Source organism: Pundamilia nyererei, unplaced genomic scaffold, assembly GCF_000239375.1.
Source record: "Pundamilia nyererei isolate P.nyererei 1_Seehausen unplaced genomic scaffold, PunNye1.0 scaffold00109, whole genome shotgun sequence".
Taxonomy (NCBI): domain Eukaryota; kingdom Metazoa; phylum Chordata; class Actinopteri; order Cichliformes; family Cichlidae; genus Pundamilia; species Pundamilia nyererei.
This window is the reverse complement of record NW_005187510.1, coordinates 339,854-357,526: the sequence shown is the minus strand read 5'-3', so window position 1 is coordinate 357,526 and position 17,673 is coordinate 339,854. Positions and strand designations below refer to the sequence as shown.

The window sequence follows — 17,673 nt, the reverse complement described above, 5'->3', positions numbered from 1 at the left end:
GACACGTTTAAAATCATGTTGTTTTTACTTATCCAATCAAACACGTTCAGCAAATCTAGTTGTAATACGCTTGTCAATTCAGAGTGGCTACTGGCTGAATAAAACATGGTGGAGTCATCGGCATACATTACAAGATGAGATTTATCCAGGACATGCGGCAAATCATTTGTAAAGACTGAATAGAGAAGTGGACCGAGGCAGCTGCCTTGGGGTAGACCACAGTTCATTTCACAGCCCTCCGAGAAATAACCATTATAATAAACCTTTTGCCTTCTTCCAGACAAATAACTTTCCATCCAGCACAAAGCAGCTGGTGAAAATCCATAACATTTTAGCTTATCTATCAAAAGATCATGATTTATCAAATCAAATGCAGCACTAAAATCCAAAAATACCACTGAGTGAGTGAAACTGAGTGAGTAACTGATTTTCTGTTAGGTAATGTTGAATTTGTTCATAGACAATCCTCTCCATAATTCTACTTAGAACGGGGAGTAGACTAATAGGTCTGCTATTGACACCATTAAAAACGTCATTCTTGTTTTTAGGAATGGGAATTATTTTCGATTCTTTCCACTGCAATGGAAATAAGCTGCATGCCAAAGATCTATTAAATATGTGACATATAGGAAGGGACACAAACTTGGCTGCAACTTTGAGCAGTTTACTGTCTATGTTATCAGAGCCTGAGGATGTATCGTCAGGAAGTGATATCAATAAGCGCTCTACCATCTCCACATTCACTGCCTCAAACTTAAATTGGCATTGCTTATTATTCATGATAACATCCTGTATAAGACACTGTGATAAGGTGGGGTCGCCTCTGATCATATTAGATTTTAAATTTGTTATTTTGTTGCTGTAATAATTCACAAAATAATTGGCTATGTCCTTGGCTTTACTTATAAACGTACCACCCGTGTAGATATGAGACACCACCGGAGCAAGATCTCTACCCATCATATTATTTAAAACTTTCCACACCTTTTTGCTGTCCTTGTTGGCCTCCTTGAGCTTAAGTTGATAATATTCTTTCTTCTTGCGCCTATTCAATTTAGTTACTTGATTTCTTAACTCGCAATATATTGCCCACTCTTGTGGACTGACAGACTTATGTGCTTTTGCTATATCCCTTTCTGACATTGCAGCCTTAAGTTCATTATCTAACCAAGGTGCGTAGTTCTTTTTAACAGTAAATCTTTTTAAGGGGGCATGTTTGTCAGCCAGGTAGCAAAAGTTTTCAATAAACATAGATAATGCCATATCAGGGTCACTCTCGAGGCAGATGTCAGTCCAGTGAATTTCTTTTACGTCATTAATATACTTATTTGCATTGAAATTTTTGTATGATCTATGAAAAATCATCTTTTGTGCGGTTTTCTGTGGTTTCATTTTCTTGGTCAAACCTACAAGATTATGGTCACTGTATGATGCTAACTGTGCTGCTAATATTACTGGCTTCCAGGAATAAAGTGATTAATTAGGTGTAAAAAGCAAACTTGAATCATACTATTATAACATCACACTCAGTGCCAAGACCGTCCCACCATCTGGCTTTGTCGATGTTTACGTCAACATCAGATATTTATAATCGTATTGATTGGCAGCAATGTGATATAAGAGCCAATAGCTGTCATAGGTTTGGACAGGCTTTAAAATATCTATTTGTGGAGAAACAAACAGAGGTTTCTTCACTCTAAGCCAAAGATTTGACCTTATGTTGCAGAATTGTAAAGAAAAGCTTTTAAAAAAGGGAGCTTTATGAAGCTGTAGATGTCCTATAGGTTGGCTTTGTGCTGGGCAACAGGAACTATAAAGCTAAAAATAAACAATTCATGGAAGAGACGGCAAATAGCAACAAGGGAGAATCAATGCTCTCCGCTTTGACTCTGCAGGAGCCCTGCTGATTATTAACTGTTCACCTTCCAAACTAAAACACAGAGAAGCTCTACTGATGTTGGCCAAATACCGAGGACACATCACACATGATGGAAGCACTAAATGGAGGGTTGTAAATATTTCTAGGATGCTTGATGATCAGTTATGACATATCAGTAGTCATTTCTAATATCTGGGGCATACTGAAGTGACCGGATTATCCTTCTTTTTATGGCCACGTTATAAATACACAACCAATGCATGTCTGTGGATGTCACTGTCTTGTCACAGAGACTTTTCCGCCTTCTTGATCCAGATCTCCTGTCCTCCTTGAGACAGCATATTCATTAAGCTGATGTGCTGCTGTTGTTTGAATGAACAGTAAGACTCTCTGTACAGAGGCAATGAGATGACAAATCATGTGGATCCTCACTACTGTCATAAGGAGTCCAAGAGCAGTTGTTAATCACAGAGCTGTGTGGGAGGACTTTTAAGATGGGAGACCTACCTGTCACCACAGCCTCTCTTTGTCTTCCTTGTGGTTCCCCTTCAGTGAGTTACCTTCTGTACTGAGAAGAGAAAAGCAAGGAGTTGCTTCATAGTGCTCCCGTTAAGGTTGCTTTACTAAAACTACCAACAAATGTTGGCTATGACAACACCTGCCTCTGGTGGTGTAACAGCAGATGCAGTTTAACTAAGGTTCCCACAATTCTGAGGGCAGCGAAATAACTTTTTTGTCATTTTAACAAGCAGCAGTGCTGCAGCAGTAGTAAGATATGTGTGGTTCACATTAATTAGAGATAACTGATCTGAAGTTTAGGGATGAGCTCAAACCCCTAACAGTCTTCTCCAGTCCAGATTTGTAAATGCCTATTTGCTCCACAGATCCACTTCTTCTAGTTTCGTCACCACACCCTCCTTCCCCTTATTTTCTACCTAACTCTGTCTGGCCAAGCTTGTTGATTCATCGATTTGCATTTGAGGTTGTTGCTAGTGAACAGTGACCTTAAGAATAACCTCCATAAACAAACGTTGCATGAATATGTAAATGGGCAAGGGTATAGTATATAAGTATAAATAACACTTATATACCATAATAACTATAAATAAATTTGAAGTGTCTGTATTTTTGGTATTGAAAGGTTTCTGTTTCTGGTAAAATTGGGCAATAGGATATGAACAACAATCGTGTTTGAACTGTCTTTGTTTGTATGTAGGTAAGCAGTCCAAAAGATGGTTGGGTGCTAACTACTGCATCACTGTGCCACGCGGTGCACTGGACAACTTAATACGCTTTTTTACCCCATTTCACCGGTGGGTAGAAATGGGATTGTTAACCTGGATATCGACTGGCTCTGCAGGTAGCTAGCTGCTAGAAAATCATCTGTTACCCCAGAATGTTACCACATCCATCCTGTTCATAATACTGCAAATATGCAAGTATTTCGGTGGTTTCATTCAATCAGTGATAGTGTGATAGTGACATAACATACATTTCTTAAAATGAAGGGGCCAGTTTGTCGTGTTTTTTGATCAGCAGTACAAACCCAACGATAACCACTAATCGTAATCACTGTGATGTCCAGTGTTGCTAAAACTGAGCATCGAAGTCTTACATCAAATTTAGCATTTTTGCTTAAAAATGATTGTAAAGTTATCAAGCTGTTACTCAGCGAATCATCAACCATGATCACATTGTTTTTAACCAGAATTTTGTTTTTAAGGCAGTTCTTGAAAGACCTAGGAAGGTTGTTTACATGCAGTTTGAGACCGTTTCTATAAGTGGTACAGAAAATAGATTCAAACTGTGATCACATAAATGGTCATGTTTCAGTAATTACCAGCTAAAAGAAACTATACTTCTTTTCTATGTTTGTAAGCTTGAAAATATTCATATTTATTTAATGTTTATCTTCACGTTGTGCCTGCTTATCAGCTAATCAGTTTGTCTTTGGTTGGTACCTTGTAGAAGTCCTGCTGTCTGTGAGTTCGATGCTGTTTGCTCCTGTATTTACTGCCTGTTTGCTGTACAGCTTTCGTTTATCTTAATCTCAATTTTGATTGAATTAAATCTGGCGTGATGAGCAGGGACTGAAAATCTAAAGGTATCCAATAGCATTTTGAAATATGAAGGATACTTTTCTAATTTGATTTGTTTTTGAGAAAATGAACAAATCAACATTTAATAAAGCTGGATGATTGACTCAGCTCGGCAGACTACTGTATTATTATGTATCTCCCTTTTTGACCCTTCAAGGAAGATGTTTTTGTGGAACAGGGCAGATCTGGATACACAGTTTCATACAAAAATACACTTTTGGATACATATTTCACATGTATAACATACAATTGTCTGCATACTTCCTCACTGAAGCTGGTGAAAGATATTATTGTTTTGAATTTAGAATATTATGTTCATAGTAGTGTATAAACACATAGAGAGTGAAAAGAGGTGAGCGAGGAAGAAAGACACAATGAAATTATGGGAAGCCAGCAGCCTAGGCCTATTGCAGCAAAGCCTTGGGAGGGTTCAGGGTCACCTGAGCGAGTGCTAACAATAAGCGTTATAGAAGGCTAAAGGAGAGCTTTGCAGGTTTGCATCATCTGTGGTATATTTCCGCTTACAGTGAAACCTGTGACTGTCCCCGAGCCAATCCATACTGCACAATGCATTGTGCAGTACTGTTTTGTTGGGTTCCACACATTGGTGATTCAGGAGGACTGCCTTCCAGCAGCGTGACTGACCTGGTTGAGCTGATTAGTTTGTTCCCTTCCAGGTAGGACAATAAAATCCCAAAGTCTGGGTTAGCACTCAGCATACACTCTCTCAACCCAGATTAGTGTAACCCTGGCTAATTCAGGCTCCACTCCAGTTCTCGTAAGGACAGGACAGACAATAACAGCGATTCAGTAGTTAATTTGTCAGTTTCTGAGATTTCTGACAATTTCTGCGCAGATTTCATTTCGACGCCTCTCCGGCTGTATATTATTGAGCTTCCAGATATGCTCTCTCACACTCTTTTAATCGCTCAGTAGCGGAGGATGTTCCCACCAGTAAGTGACCAGTATCACAAGGTACATCAGCTCCAAAAGCTAATGAGCTGTGCTATGGACCCCAAACAAGTGACCCAGCAGTGTTACTGTCACTATACGTCTATGATAATTAGCCTTTTGCTAGTCAGCTCTGCAGGATTTCTGCCATCGTTATCTACTTTTCTCAGATGACTTTATTGTCACTTACTCTAATAGGGTCTTTCCGGAGATAGTGGGAGCCCGATATATCAATAGCTTCTTCTTAAGTGGGTTATTCTTTGCATCATCAATGAAGTGTCTTTACTGAAACATTTCAATATTTTTAACCAATTGAAATAATCAGAGTAGTTGCAGTCAAGCATGGTGCTGACACTGATGAAAGTTGATTAGTGTTCGATCGACATGCAGCACAAAGAAAACATGTTCAGGATTTTTCTGGGCTCGAAACAGGACAGGGTGACTGAGAGTGAACATGATTTATGTACATGTCATTAGGTAAAGAATGTGTGTAACCTTAATCAGCAAAAGTCAAAGCATTTTCTGTGTTCTTTGAGCATTTGATAAGCAAAAGTAAAGGTGGGAAAATAAATCCTGATAAAAAAAAATTTGTTAGGTGTATCCAACTAAAATTCGATGGATACAAACATGTTCTATATGATGTAAAACCCATGATGTCCCAGAGCCTTTTACCCAAGGTTGCAAGTCTGTTTATTATATTTCATGTTGTCCTGCACACTTAGATACATTTATTTCCGTCAGCTGAGGAGCTGCACATGAGTGTATCATACTGATGTCCTATTGCAGTGCAGCAGAATATCCACTTTGCAGTATATTGTATCGCTTCATCTTGTGATATTATTATGCAATACAGTGGCACCAATTTGTGAATGTGCTAAAGAGGGCAGTGTTAGTGTTTCATGAAACGCAGTTTTTTTAGTGGTTTCTAAGTTTGTGTATTTCCTGCTTGTGACGAGCTTCTTCAGATATAACGTGCAACTGCCTCACTCACAGTGGTTCCATGTTACTAATGTTCCAGCTTGTGACTGTCCTCTGTGTGTGTCTCTGCTTGCACATCTGCCTGTCTGTGGAGGAACATCTTCCTGAAAATAGTCTGTCATGTCAGGAATTTGAAGAAGCCTGTCATTCCTCTGTGCTTTTCTAGGAGTGTTTCCATAGATAAGAAGAAGAACAACCGAGTCGGTCCCATGACTGCTGCACTAAAACACACAGTGTCATTATCCTGTCCTAATTATGCACAGTTCAGAGTCAGCCTTGCCTATCTGGTTTTTAAGGGTTCTCTCCCCCGAGCTCACTCTTTTCTTCCACATGCTCTTTCTGCCATGGTTGTCATCCTTATTTGGGAGCTAGAAACTCCCACTGGACATGTTAGACGCTTAACTAGTTCTGACTCTTGGTACACATCTTTCTTGTGTGGATTTTAACTGGTAGAGACATGCATACGCACCTGTGTCACACTGCAGGATGCTGCAGCTGAGCACAGAGTGCCGCCACAGCAGCACAACAACCTGCATGATGTTGAACATCAAATAACATGAAGCACTACAGCTTCTTCTGCTTGTTTTTTTCCTGCTTGATATGGTTTCGAATGATTTGTTTAGAAAATAAATAAAAGTTGTTCATATAAAGCAGCTCTTTGAGTCCAGCTCCTCAATTATGAGCACTAGCTGGTAATATTTGATTTACATTCAGTGTGAATATTGTTGAATTTTGAGTTATTGATAACACAAAATATTGTTTTTGGATAACGGCAGAACCGTACTTTCTTATATAGCAATTGCACTTTTACCCATTTAGCTACCTTGCATCTGAAACAGCCCCAGTCTGCACAGTGCGCACCTGTGCGTCCGTCTGTGACAGTGTTGATGGGATATTAGTTTTGATATGTAACCAATCAGAGACAATAAAACAGTGAATACAGGCTAAAGTAAATCTTTTTTTATTTTGGATCTACTTAAAAAAAAAAAAAAAAAAAAATCTGAGAAAAAATGCAGCCAAATAACATCTTGACTGCTGTTAACTGCCCCGCAACATAATGTCAGTAATGCTTGTTCTTCTTTCTTGGTGATATTCAGTCGCTGTTGTATGTTGAAAACTAACTCGGGTGCATAATAGCTGATGGCCCGATAGCCTGGAGCCACTAAAAAAAACTATGTTGGGCAAGTTCATTGGCCAGCCACCAGCTCAGTGAGGGTGTAATGAATCGCAGTAAACTGTCATTAATGTTTGTTTTTTTTTCCCTAGTTCCATCCATCCATTCGCTTCCGCTTATCCTTGTCAGGGTCATTGGGGGGTGCTGGAGCCTATCCCAGCTGTGTTAGGGCGAGAGGCAGGGTACACCCTAGACAGGTCACCAGTCTGTCACAGGGCTAACACACAGACAAGAGACAACCAATCGCACTCACATTCACTCCCGCATTCACACCTATGAGCAATTTACTGTTTCCAATTAGCCTAACCACTGACTGCATGTCTTTGGACTGTGGGAGGAAGCTGGAGTATCACTTTAAAAAAAAGATTTTTTAAAGGCTTGTCATTTTGTTTTGTACACCTGGGTTAAGAGGAAGCTAAAATGAAAGTTGTATGCAGAGGAGCTGCTTGTTAAGTTTGCCATCACCTTTAAATTTGGCAGATTTCTTGTAAAGTTTGCGTCAGGCTGACATTAACCACCCCGTCTCTCTCTCGAGTAGCAATTCCTGTGGCATGTAGCAGCACAGCAGTTTCACTACTATACTTATTTTAAAGCTTTAGGTATTAATTGTTTCTCTGATACAGATTTATGAATATATAAATCTATTAATAAATTATGCTATGTATCTTTGAAATTAAGCTAGCAGTTTTGAAGTAAGGAATTGACTTGCTTGTCGACTACTGACACAGTAATGCTGCAGTCACACTAAGGACGACAGTGGTTAGAGACCGTGGCACTACCAACATTAATGCAACCATGTGCAATAAACTTCAAAAAGGTTGCTTTAAAGATGGGGGCCAGGTCTGCACCCACTCGCAGTCAGGGGTATCTTCAGAGTGATTTTGGTAACCAAACGCCAGTGAGACTGCTGTATTTGTGTGATAATGCAGCGATTAACTTACTTGCTTTGAGCTTAGTTGAGTAGTCTACATATTTTTTCCAGTATAGTGGACTAGGACAAACACAGTCTTGAGCCTGTTTATCATGTTAATAATGCTTTAGCTGTTTTATTTTTAATTCTTGGGGGAAAAAAGGCAGCATTTTTTAAACAGTAGGTTACCACTCTTAACCTTGTGGGGACATTTGAATGAGCAGATCTTAGATGATAAGCTGTGATTATAGTGTTTTCAGGAAGGGGTTTAGTGAACATTAGATTAGAAAACCTACCGTTGGCATCGAGTTTTCAAGTATCTATTAAGTTAAGTGATGGAGAAAATGGAAAAAAAAAGATACAATAATTGTTTTTATTCATTGTTGTAGTCTTTGTCTGTGCTAACAAATAAAACTGCTTCTTGTTTTTAAATGAAGAAAACTTGCTACACGAGTGGTTCACAGGGTAACACAAGACTGCTGCTGACATTCGTGTCAGTTCACATTTCTGCTCGCAACACTACATCCCATGGGAATCTATTTCTGGTCAACAGCTGACAGCTTTAATCTGCATAACATCCCAAAATCTAACATGCAAAACACAAGCCACATTAAGCCCTTTAAAGAAATCATTTCACAGCTCTTCTCTTCAGATATTCTTTACCCGTCTGTCATCATGTATTGTGCTCCGTGTGTCAGTGTGTACGTATGGGAACGGGTGAATGAGATATGTATAAAAAGCAAGGAGTGCTGTATGAGAGCCCATTTATGCCTTCATGTCTGACGTGTGCAGCTGTAAAGAAATGCCCTGAGCCGGAGCAGCAGTGTGATTTTTCTGTCCTCTCTCTTGTTTTGTGGTCCAGGTGGAATCGCGGGACACGTTGAACAGCATTGCGCTCAAGTTTGACACCACACCCAACGAGCTGGTTCAGCTGAACAAGCTGTTCTCCAGAGCAGTGGTGCCTGGCCAGGTGTGACCCGCCGTGCACGCCTTCACTGATATATTCAGCTGCATCACTTCATCACTGTCCTACAGCAGCCTCACATCCATCCACAGCCACCCACTGACTGTCTGATCTCATAATGACTGTTTTTGACATTTCATAATGCATTCGCAGAGCTGTAAACATTTTCTGAATGTAGCTGGAAAAACTGGAGATTTTAGGGAGCATTACATGCTGCATGTGTTTAGCCCTCTACTTTCTCCCTCCCTGACTCACTAACCACATCCCTATTCTCTGTATCCCTCCTTAATTGCCTGCTAATTACAGCATCACTTGTCCCATTAGGATGTAGTTCATTGCAAAAGACCTATTTTGTTTCTATAAAGGAATAATGATACGTCTCCCAGTGACGCTGTAGTTCCGACAACATGACACAAACTACCCATCTTTAGCCTGCTAAACACGCTGCCAGTTTCCACGTCTTTGATGTTTCCTTCCACAGCAATAGAGCCAAATTTGAAATCTGTTTTTTTTTTTTAAACGGGGAAAGTGACAAACATCCAAAATGATATTTTGTCTCTGTATTTCCTGGCTTGAAAATTAAATCCGGTCGAATGGAGATGAGCCACATACGCCAATCCCGCTGGCATCCCACCCTTTCTCTGTCTCTGTCTCTCTGCTCTCAGCAAACAATGCAGAGTTGATCTGCGTCCAAACAGTAGGGTGCTGACAGCACTTACTGAACCTTCGTCTCTACGTCTACTGCTGAGACAGACGCTATACCACAGCAAAAGCAGCTCCATGGTTTTTACCCTGAAGCTTTATCTAGATTTCAGCTCAAAATCCCTCCCTTGTTGAGACCAAACATTGGAAGAACCTTATATAGACTTACGACTAAATAAAAACCTTAGTGCAAAATGTTTAACACAAAAAACTAACCGTTTTTATTGCAGTGCATAGTGCAGATGTCACTGCAGAGGTAGCACTTCAGCACTTCATTAGAAGAAAGTCTGCCTGCCGGGATTGATTTTTCCTAAAAAAACAAAAGTTTGCATGATGATAGAAATCTGCACCTAAATATGGAACTAAAGCTAAGACACAATTAGCTTGCCTTAACATGATTGGCTGGCCTTAATCCAAAAGTTGCAAAATTTCCCTGTGAACACCTGCAAACGATACTATGTGTCCAACCTCACCAAGTAACCCCAGGTAGCATCTCATCACTAGTAGCTGCTTATTATTATTATCAGTCTCCTTTCTGTATTCTCTAATACGACATACACAAATTTAAAATAACTGGGCGGAATAGAATAAATACAATCTATCAGCATGGACTTCATTTACAATATGTATCTTTTAAACATGAAACCAAACACACATTACATCTGTCTCTGATTGCGAAACACTGACTTACCTTCATGACTGTCACTTTCCCTCCATGTGTTAATTGTGTTATTATCATGAAACTGTTCACTTGATTTCATGTTATTTGCCATGTCACATTTGTTGAGCTGTGTGAGAGATTCTCTACCTGTTGTCTGTGTGTGCGTGCGTGCATGTGTTTGTCTTTGGTGTGAGGTGCACAAATGTAGTGCTTGTGTAAATACAGACGTGGATTGTGTTTGCAGGTTCTGTACGTTCCTGACCCCGAGTACGTCTCCAGTGTCGGAAGCTCCCCTTCCCTCAGTCCCATCAGCCCCTTGTCTCCCACCTCCTCAGAAGCTGATTTAGAGAAGGTGACGGTATGTAGACCACACCTATGACGCACAATCTCACATGCTAGGAACATTTTCCTGTACGGGTAACTAGTCTTGTCACGTGTCACTCTGATCGCCTCCCAAAGTGAAGAGTTCACTCTTTCTGTGCTGGCAAACACAGTGAAACAGTGTTAGCCTCTGTGCCTCTGCTGCGTATGTGTGGTGTTTTATCATTCTAAGCACTGAAGTTGACATGTGTTACATATATTCGCATTAGCCTGTAATGTGAACTGGAAGGAAAGCCTAAAATTCTCTTATATTTGGCTCTAAAACGGTCCTCATTATCTCAAAAAGTATTTGTAGAGGGCTAGTAAGGGAATTATGTTGATGGGGTTTTTACAAAACTATTAACTGCAGGAGTTTTTTTCCCCCCATTGTTCTGCAGTTTTTCAAAGGACGCGCTGACATCAAAGTTTGAGCGATGGAGCTTTTGAATTGAAGCCAAATTTTAAATCTAGCACCTGCACTTCCTGTGGTTACCACATATTGGGCTATATTGTAAAGGTCTTTTTTATTCTTACATCACACCAAATTTTATGTCAGAATTTTAATTAAAAGATGACCAGTTTGCTTTTGCAGCTTTTTCATTGTATCTGAGAGTAAGTACACTGGAAGCGTTAGTTTTAGACCATAAGGTTCCACGTGTGCCCAGTGAGGAATATCATCTGTTGATAAATAAAACATAATGGACCTCAGCTGTGCTGCATAATGATACAACAGTAAGCTTGGACATTTCTGCCCCCTTACAATCACAAGGCAAGTATAACAGAGGCAAACAAATTTCTGTGTTTTTTAATTAATATATGAATCTCACAGCTAGTTGGGGTTTTTTGGAGGTGACAGGAGAATGTTTTAGCTAAAGATAACATTAGGAGCACATTCATCTTTAAAATATTAATTCTACCAGCTACTGAAAAGGCTGAATCATTCATCCATCAACTGAGTCATTGATTTCTTCTATCACAGGTGCATAATTAGCCCTCACAACATGTTCCTGAAAGTATGTCAGCTGTAGTTTTATTACTAATGGGGAGTATGAGATGATTTGAGGTTTTTTTTAGCTGGTATGCGATCCTGCTGGAAGCAATTGTCAGGAGATGGGTACACTGTGGTCATAAAGAGATGGAGAAAGTCTGAGACAATACAGCAACTGCTAAATGATGCTTAGTCGGACCTAAGGGGCCCAGGGTGTGTCAAGAAAATATCCCAACCTCCCTTACCAGCTGGAGGGGTTGTTACAAGGTAGGAAGGCGTGTCTATGCTTTTGTTTTGTTTAAGCAAAGTTCTGGCCCTACCATTCAAATGACTCATCAGACCAGGAAACATTTTTCCAACTGAGTTTTAATCCATCATTTTGTTAGTTCTCTCAGCTCTTTTGTACAGCTTGGTTGTAACAAGTGGGTATTCCTGTTGCCTTCTTATCACCTCGAAGTAGTCTGGCCATTATCTACTTGATCAACAAGACATTTTCACCAAGTGCGCTAGTCTAGATCAGCAGTCTCTGAAATACTCTGAAATACCAACACCCACATCACGTTCAGAGTCATTTGAATCACATTTCTTACTCATTCTGATGCTCAGTTTGAACCTCAGCAGGTCTGCATGCCTAAATGCATTGAGTTGGTGCCATTTGATTGGCTGATTAGTATCAAAGTGTGTGTGTATATTCAGATTTCTTTCAAGAACATCAGAATGGTGCGTGTGTGCTGTATGAATATGGTTCTATTTCTATTCATGTTTGACCTCGTGCAGCTTGTGGTCTTTTTTTTTAAGCATGAGGCAGAAATGTGAAATGGGCCAAGCATTTACGCAGGAAAGTGTATGTATGAAAGAGGCTATTAGAAAAATGGTCTCTGAGCTGGTAATTAGTATCCAAGCTGACAGCACTTTTGGTTTGCTTCTCTACTGTAATTGCGTCGCACGGGGATCAAGATACATGACATTAATGTCGCTAACTAAGCTAGTTACTAGAGCAAAAGATATCTCTGCAATACCCCTTTAATTCCAGCAGTAGGGATTATTTCTAACATAAAACCATATCTGCATGCTATCGTCTCTCTTGCTTCTTCCTTCTTCCTTCTCGTCTTCACTAGCTGAGCATAAAGCATGTAGAAAAGCTGGAGGTGGGTTTGCGTCTGATGTGACTTCAGGTCTGGTCCAGTCAGCCGTACACATGCCGGCCTCGCAGCTCTCAAGGCCAGCAGTGTGAGCCATCTCCCTCGGGTACTGTGTCTGCAGCATCTGAATGAGCCAATCGTTAAGCACCACTGAACGCTCAGCGGTCCCTTAAGAAATATTACTGTTTGCCGGTCTCCATGGAAACGTCGGTCTTGTTTTGCCGCTTTTGTAAGAGCGTGGATACTGCAGGTCTCTGTCACCAACGCGTTCACTGGCACTCCACTTGAGTTTTGATGCCCTCCCACCACAAACGCTCTCCCTTTGGTCTGCTCTTTCCTCCTGTTGTCCGTTAATTTCTCCATAGTTGCCAAAAGAACACCACCACCCTCCAACCAACCATTTACCACTTATCTTTGTAGGTCATTGCCAGTGAGAACGGGAGCATATTCTGCGGCTCTCGATGGGGGAAGGATCAGAGACATGGACTGTGACTGCAGAGAAATTAAGCCTTTAAAAGTGATGGCGTGATATTTAGAGTAACTAATGAACGGAGCAGCTCGCTCTCTCCCAGACAAGTGCTAGGCAGCAATTACTCCAGGCAGAGGAAGTGTGCTTGGAAGGCAGAAGGGAGGAAACGTTACCTCACTCAAAGTGTCAACTCAGTGCGTGTGTTTGTCTGTCTGTGAGCAAAAGTACGTGTTTGTATCTGTCAGCTCTGTATCTGCCTGTCTGGATCCTCCAATGCCTTCCACTTCCTGCGTGTGTGTGTGTACTACTGTGTGTCTGTGGGTGGGTTAGTTGGTAGTTATATAGAAGGATGTGGCATCCAGGTGCCGTTTGGAAGGAAGGACCTTAATAACCCCCCACCCCTCCCTCCGCTTCTAAATCCCCAGCATCTTTTAATTACGAGCCTATTTTGGTGCTCGGCACGCGTGTCTCAATGAGGATATTATCTAAATGAATGGTTGTGGGAGGTTTATAGTAATGGCAGTGCGAGCAGCAAATAGCTGGTATAACCCTGATGAAGATGAGTGCCCTGCAGAGAAACTACTTTCCGATTTTTCTCTTTGAGATCATGATATGAAAAGGAGTCAGATATGGCACGAGATGTTTAAAAAGCCAATTAGATGTTCAAAATAGCCTCAAAATATTAAGGCCCTGTTAAAGTTCTTTGCCTGCAGAGTGTTATGCATTCATATTGAAGTTATGTATATTTTGGGAATGCTGCGTTTACATAAGCCCTCAAAATCACACACAGCGATAAGCCAGAACATGTAGATGCTTATTGGGAAAAGATCTACATACATGTAGATCTTTTCCCAATAAGCTGTTGGTGCTTAACGTGATATCAAACTAGCTTCTGCGTGCTAAGTCTCAAACTCTATGAGGCTGTTGAGCTTCACCGGTGCTGTCTGACATCGTGGCTGTGACGTTATCATCTTTAAGGTTGTTAAAATTGCTAGGTGGAACCCCAACACGTTATTAGTTTAAGTTAGCTGGTGGTGTGCTGTTTAATGATGGTGCTCGTCTATGCTTTAAATTCCCCCACAGAGGGTGAGATAAAAGTACAGTACTCGGATATCTAGACTGCTTAGTGTTCCTAGTTTTGTCCTGTCTGATACTGAAGCGAATACTCTTCATTTTCCATTATAGGAAAGCAGAGGAGAAAAGAGTGGCTATTTATAGCAGGTGTCACATCAAAAGTCTATAGAGTATCTGCAGCGAAATGTGAATCAGTCATACGCTTTAATGGACTTGTTTAACAACAGCGCCCATGCTTCAGTGAGCGAGCTAAAAGTTTTTACCATGCAGTTAGATTGTTTAGTGTTTCTCTGACGGAGCTAAAGGCCAGATCAGTCAGCACTGAAGAGTCTTCATGCGCTTGGTTTGCCTGCTGGCCTGCTGGTACTGGCAACAGAAAGTAACACATCTTGCAGGCATGGATCGTTGGCTGGCTGTCTGACTGGGTGTGTTCGTGTGCATGCATGTGTATGCAAGCTTGCATGTGTGCACGGTTCGCTGGCTGACTTTCTGACTGGCGGTCTTACTGTCGATGGATTATTTGGCAGCCAACGGTTCATTGGCATAGTTGCTCTCTGGTCATCTGTGTGGGCAGGCGTGCTTTCTTTATCCTTTCCAGACCTTCCTCGTGCTCATACTGACACACGCACACACTTATTCACCCTGGTGGTGGAGCTACTACTGTGACCTTCTCTGTGTCTTCCTCTTTTGGCAACAGTTTTACCTCCCGCCTTCCTTCCTTCCTCTCTTGTACTTTGACGTGATCTAAAATTAGTCTTTCAATCTCTGAAAACCCAGCACCGTCTACACCTGCTGTATTTTAGCACCAATCTTAAGATTAACTTTAAAAAAAGGATCTTATGCTGGTAGATTCATTATATCAGCTCAGCAAGAACTGTAGTACTAGATAGTACAAGCAACAGTACACATTGTACTTGAGGATTTCTGGTTTCAGGCAACTATTGTGTGCTCTGTCTTGCAGAACCCACCCATGCCCACACGGTGGAGCTGTGGAATGATTTTCTTTTGCTTGCACCATGTGTCACTGTCAAGGTCATAGCCGTGTGGCACCTGCAGGCTTCCTTCCTCTGCATGTGGATGAGTGTTCATCAATACAGCCTCTGTCTTTGTTGTCTCACAGTGGCCTGTGTTGAGACCATTTCTATGACAGCCACAGCCTCTTGTTGTTGTTTTTTCTATTTGTGGGTGAAAAGAGAAATACTGGTTTGAGACTAAAAGGATATTGATTTGTGAACCCACCACACCTGTCATCTAACACAGCTACATTCATCTCCTGTCCCCAGCATCGCTGTCACCTTCCTGCAGAGGAGATTTACCACCCTCCGTCCACCTCCCTGAAACCCTCAGATGAGCTCTTGGTGGCAACATCAGGCCTTCTTTAGCAACACTTTCTCCTTTTCTTTCCTGTATATTCAGTTCAACACTCCTCCCTGTTCTGCCTTTCCGCTGCCCTCAGATGTTACTCACAGTCTAAGAATCTGGTCACTTCAGGACACCAGCACACCAAATACAGTCAAATAAAGTCTGTTTGTCTTCTTAATAGGCTTCCTCGCTGAGGTTGTCTGAGTTCTCCCTTTTTCTCCCTTGCTGTCTGTGGCCTTGCCGTACTGTTCTGGTAAAAAGCTGACGGTTAATATGGGCTGCAATAAGGAGGCAGGTGAGGTTAGTATCCCCTCACCTGCTAAAAAATATTGGATGCCTTAGAGGCCAGTGAAAAATATATCCTGGTCGTATATTAGAGAATAGAAAGGAGAAAAGCAATATTGACTACAGTTATGTGAGGTAAAAGTGTACTGATCTGTCAGCTGCACTTCTTAGCAAGTTCAATCAGCTCAGTGTTTATTTGAAATGAGTAACCTGAAAATGCAACTTGAACTTGCCTAAAAGAAAAAAGTGATGGATCGTTTTAAAATATATATCCACATATTAAACTGTAACATCTGAACATTTACTAGGAACAGAATAGTAATCTGTTTAAATGAAATGATACCCATATTTAGCCTGAAGTAGTGCTTGAAAGTGCTTGAAACAGCCATATATCTGGAAACAGTTGAAATAGTTAGCTATAAATATGAGGCAAATTGTTTAAAAGCTAAATTTAATTGATAAACTGATGAAATTGTTTGCTAATTTTCTCAGCACAACATTTCATTTATGTTGAGATCTGAATTTTGACTGGACGATTTCAACACCTTAATACTTTCAGTGTCTCTGTTTCCTGGTGTGCTTGGTATCCTGCTGCATGATCTAATTTTTGCCAATCGTTATTTGTCAGACAGATGGCCCCATATTTGACTCTAAAATTTGGTATACAGAGAAGTTAATGGTCATTTCACTGACTGCAAGGTGCCCAGGTCCTGTGGATGCAAAACGCCCAAGTCTTCACCCCTCCTGGTGTGAGGTGTTTGTACTGATATGCTGTGTTTGGTTTATGCCAAATGTTGTGCTGTGCATTTGGACCAAGCACCAACAAAGCATCAACTTTGTCCTAAAATCTTGTGGATTGTTCAGATCTAACTTTGTAAGTCGTGCTGCCATGTTCTTTTTTTAAAGAAAAGAAACGTTCTCGCAACCCTTCGTTACTTATTCAGTCATTTTCTAATTGTACTGTCATGAGTTTTAACATTTAACGCTAACTGAGGCTTGTAGAGTCTCACGTGTAGCTCTCATGTAGCTCCCTGCACGGTCTGACAATGAGGTGAATTTCACTGGGAACACTCCTGCAAAGATCGGCAGCTGTCTTGAATTTTTTTCCACTTGTGAAAATCTTTTTTTCTGTAGAATGATGAACTTTAAATTTCCTTGGAAATTTGCAAAGCTCTCTTGCTCTCTTTCCTCCTTGGTATTGTGTTAACACATACTTAAATGCTCCTGACCAGCAAACTGCTAAAACATCTGCTTTTATAGAGGTGCATGTGCTTCCTGATGATCAGTTAAGTAGATTTAATAAGCAGCCCCCAGGTGGTATCCTCTTATTTCCTGTGTAAGTGTGTATTTATTTTTTAATACACTGTTTTTCCCCAATAACTGCAAATAATATTATATGACTAGTTATCGGGTTGAATTTCACTGTAAATACAGTATCTTTGGTGGTTACAATTATGTCATGAACGAGTGCATTTTACAAATTAAGAGGTGCTATCACAAGTTTTGTTTATAAGGAAGCAGACAGCTGGAGGTGGGGTGTTGGAGCGAGAAGGCGGAACATGCAGCCAGTAGCAGCATGCTGCAGGAAGGAATGAGCAGTGCAGGTAGTCGTGGAGGAACCACAGGGAAGAAAGGAGAAGTTGGCAGTTTGGTTAGATGTGATCAAACATGATTG

General features: G+C 40.8%; 1 protein-coding gene across 3 annotated transcripts in view; it reads left to right on the top strand.

Moving 5' to 3' along the window:
• The window catches only part of oxr1a (oxidation resistance 1a), a 114,761-nt gene that overhangs the window by 74,872 nt on the left and 22,216 nt on the right, over positions 1 to 17,673 (top strand). For all 3 annotated transcript variants that reach the window (XM_013912946.1, XM_013912945.1, XM_005741331.2), the window contains 2 exons: positions 8,854 to 8,961; positions 10,563 to 10,676. In XM_013912946.1, the coding sequence (XP_013768400.1) occupies positions 8,854 to 8,961; positions 10,563 to 10,676 (222 nt within the window). The remainder of the gene's footprint in view (positions 1 to 8,853; positions 8,962 to 10,562; positions 10,677 to 17,673) is intronic.